The sequence below is a fragment of the Pollachius pollachius genome (genome assembly GCF_949987615.1).
Source record: "Pollachius pollachius genome assembly, chromosome: 1".
Taxonomy (NCBI): Eukaryota; Metazoa; Chordata; class Actinopteri; order Gadiformes; family Gadidae; genus Pollachius; species Pollachius pollachius.
Window position 1 is genome coordinate 15,864,084 of NC_136934.1, and position 3,858 is coordinate 15,867,941.

Consider the following 3,858-nt stretch of genomic DNA (forward strand, 5'->3'; position numbering starts at 1 on the left):
CTTTTTAGTTGCATCGGCCAAGTAAATTTTTTGTTTTTTTGATTCAGTTCGTTGTGGTTATTTGTTTTGCCACCATTGAATGCACTGTAACCTTTTTAGAACAATCTGCCACCTTAAAGCAGGATCACTAATTCCTTGTTCTGTAGGTGTGACCTATTGAAAACATCATCATCATCATCAGCATCAAAACCAAAAACGTATCAAAATAAACAATCCTTACACCTGCACTATGTAACTTTCTACTGCAGCTACTCCAAATAAACATTATTTGAACTCTATCTGAAATATCTTGAGTCCCACTCCCTCCCATTACAGGCAACAGCGACCGTGTCTGAGATGTTTATAGCTACTGTAGCTACAACTGAAGCCACCAGAGGCTGCTAATTGATACCTCACATAAGGCATGTTTTTTTCTGATAGGATAAGACATAGGTTGTTTGATTTGGGGAAAATTCTAAAGGTCCCAAAAATGCCTCACTACCTAGGGCTATGGCTGGTCAATAATTTGATTAGGCTAACCTGATTTGAATGTAAATTGAATTCACAGAGAAATTATAAAATGATGATGTGGAACAGAGAACGTGAAAGATATATGTGTGTGTGTGTGTGTGTGTGTGTGTGTGTGTTTGTGTGTAGTTGTGTGTGTGTGTGTGTGTGTGTCAGTGCATGCGTGCATCCGTGCATGCACGCACGTGTGTGTGTGTGTGTGTGTCTGTTAAGCCATGTGTATGTGTGTGTACTTCCTTCAAATCCTTTTCGGTAAGCTTCCTATCAATGCATCACCATTGCTTTGGTTTATCTGTTGTTCCTTATCCCAATTAAAGACGTGTGAGCTCTACACTGAACTATACATTGACTGCACAGAGAAGTGTTTCAGTCTTCAGTTATTTCAAAGCGTCCTAGCGGACGTGTCAACGACAACAACACCCCCCCGCCCTCACAACGTGTCATTCAGGACAGTAAAATGTATGCCTTTTGTTCTTTATGGTCTGACTGCTGTGTTGTGAATGGAAACATATTCCAGTCCTTCTCAAGGTTTGGTCTTTACACAGTGCAGTTTAAAGACCGAGGCGAGGACTATGGTTAACCTCTCTGGTGACCGCCATGAGTGGAGGAGGACATGCCAGTGGATGTCTTTAGGGACGTATATGTTCATTGATTCAGCCAAGCATTCGCGTTCGGCCATTGCTGTTTATTCAACTATTTCATGATAGGATAGTTGGCACATACACTATGTATTGTATACAATACCCTCCCTGACAAGGTGTTACCAGGTGTTGGTACTTGGTGAACCAGGAGGATGAGTCCATTAATAATTGACATGCATTCACCTTTATTGCCATATGACATTTGGCAGATCATTGTTATATCCTTTGGAATGTGTTGGATACTTAAGAAATACCACTTGTAAAAGTCCAGAAAGCATGGTTCAAATTGCAGCTAATACAATTGAATACAGACAACAGATTGTATAAAATAATATCCATTTCTTACAGTCATATTAACGTTCTACTTTGAGAATGGCACTGAGCTCTTCAAAACTCTTCAAAACTTCACCGCCTTTGGAAAGGATTATTTTGTACATCTATAGGTGATATAGGGTGTATGGATGAACATGTTCTGGATAACAACGAATACTTTAATCTAGGACAATATTCATTGTGACCATCACAGTCTTATAGAAAGGAAGTATCTGTACAAGTATACATATTGTCTTTAGTCTCTCTAAAGAGCTGCAGCTTAATAGAGAGACAGCTCTATAAATGCTATGAATGATAAGCCTAAGAAGTGCTGAGTAATTCTAAACCAATTATCTATGTAGTAATCTTACTGTAAATGCTATCCTTTTTTTGTAATTTAACCACGGAAAAGGCCATGTGTAAAAAAGTTTCGTTCTTCGGTTTCATCCAGAAGACAATCTTGAAGAAAAGGTCAGAATTGAAGCCAAAGTTCAAGCCTTTGACCTTCGGCTTCAATTCATCCTTTGACTGATGCAGTCAAATCCAGTGCACAAAGTCCAACATCAAAAGATTTTTCTGCAGTCCATCGTTTACTACTACTAGACAAAAAAATAACTTCTACAGTTGATAGTCCCAGCTGATAGGTGGATCAACAATGTCCACAGCCTAGGTATTGATGACATGTATTTCAACATGTAAGCGATCACAAAATAAATAATAGTGAAAAAGTACTTCACAATGTCCTTTCTTTGTATTGCCCAGAACATTCTGGAATCAGCAGCCATCCCTGCTCATCCCACACCTGAAGGGTCGAGAGTTGTGTGTGTTTGTGCCTGTGTGCTTGTTTGTGTGTGTGTTTGTGTGTGTGTGTGTGTGTGTGTGTGTGTGTGTGTGTCTCTGTGTGTGTTTGTGTGTCTGTGTGTGTGTGTGTGTGTGTCTGTGTGTGTGTTTGTGTGTGTTCAAGAGGTAGGGGCAGGGCCTGTGTAAGGAGGGGGCTGCTCCCATTCCCAGGCGCAGTCTGGGATGTCAGAGCTGTGCTGGGTGTACAGAGGAGGGGACATTGCCGCTATTGGGACCCCCTTCTCCTCCACCACCATCTCCATTGAGTCTGGCGCCCCCTCCTCCACCATCTCCATAGAGGGAGGATCCATGCATCTCCTCTGTGATTCCTCATAGGACGGAGGGAAGGGTCTGCGGAAGAACACACACCAACGTTGTTATGTTGTTGAACAAACTTTTGACACTAGCATTGAAAGGAGGTAGAGCGGGGAAGGTTGCTCGTTCGATCCCCTACTCCTCCTATCTGATTGCTGAGGTGTCCCAGAGCAAGACACCTAACCCTAACTGCTCCTGTCTGCGTGTATTAATGGGTGAATGTGGGTCAATAATTGTAAAACGCTTTGAGTGACCACGGGTTGGAAAAGCGCTAGGCTATATAAATGCATTCCATTCGCCAATATACCTTATATTAGAGAAAGTGCCTCTTTGAAGTTGTATAACAAAGTATGGCTCACTGTCATTTTAAATGGTAACAACCGTCTTCTGATAGCCCTCAGCTAGGAGGACAAGAGACACTAAAGCTTGGATGTATTCCACATATCATATCACAATATAAGATGTTATATGAATATGTTATATTGCATTTCACCATACAGCTCTAAAATGTAGAAGTAGTACAAGTAGCATATCAAAGAAAAGATGTATTTTGCACAAAACACCTCAAAAGAAAAGGTGTACACCCTTGGCGGTTTCATACAACCTCCCTGGTCCTCATCATTACCTGTCGACGGTGCAGATCTGCTGTGAGGGCCGCGGCGCGAGCACGTCTCCTGGTCCCAGGTCCCCGCTCTTAGCGCTGTGGCAGACGGCCCAGACGACCGGAATGAGCATGATAATGAAGCCGGCCATCACCTCAGCGTATGCCATGACCACCCTCAGGTGGATGTAGCGGCCCCCGTTGCCCAGGAACATCTGGAAGACCCCCACACAGATCAGGGCGAAGCCCACCAGAGGCAGCACAACGCAGGCGGCCCACCTGAGACGCTTGCTTGTGCTCATCCTTGCTCCTTTTGCTGCCCTGATGGGCTGAGAAGACAACCATTGAAGATGAGAAAGATCCAAACGTGTCGAGGTATGTGTGAAGACGTATGATCCACTGGGGTCGCCTTGTATCTTGGTCAGTCACTATAGTCAACAAGTTCAGGTGGTTTCAATGTGAATTGAATGTCCAAAGAAAGTAAAGTGAATGCAACCGTTGTCCGCGGCAGTAAATGACATTGAGTGTGTGAGCAGTTATTGGCTGGCCTTAATGCCTTCTGCGAGATTCTGAGAAAGGGTTTGGCTGCAGTGCTCCCGCCTGTTGGGTTGTATATTAACACAGACTCTAAATGAGATTTGA

General features: G+C 43.2%; 2 protein-coding genes across 2 annotated transcripts in view; one reads left to right on the forward strand and one right to left on the reverse strand.

Moving 5' to 3' along the window:
- Window positions 1-268, forward strand: part of pgm5 (phosphoglucomutase 5) — a 20,523-nt gene extending 20,255 nt beyond the window's left edge. Inside the window, exon 11 of the mRNA XM_079729232.1 lies at window positions 1-268. This exon is cut by the window's left edge and continues 720 nt beyond it. The gene's annotated coding sequence lies outside the window, so the exon portion shown is untranslated.
- Window positions 269-2,419: 2,151 nt separating this feature from the next.
- Window positions 2,420-3,518, reverse strand: LOC307088242 (transmembrane protein 252-like; the record flags this gene model as incomplete). The annotated part of the gene is made up of 2 exons (XM_079754076.1): window positions 2,420-2,651; window positions 3,241-3,518. The coding sequence occupies 2 exons, from the start codon at window positions 3,516-3,518 to the stop codon at window positions 2,420-2,422; spliced, it is 510 nt and encodes a 169-aa protein (XP_079610202.1).
- Window positions 3,519-3,858: the final 340 nt, after the last annotated feature.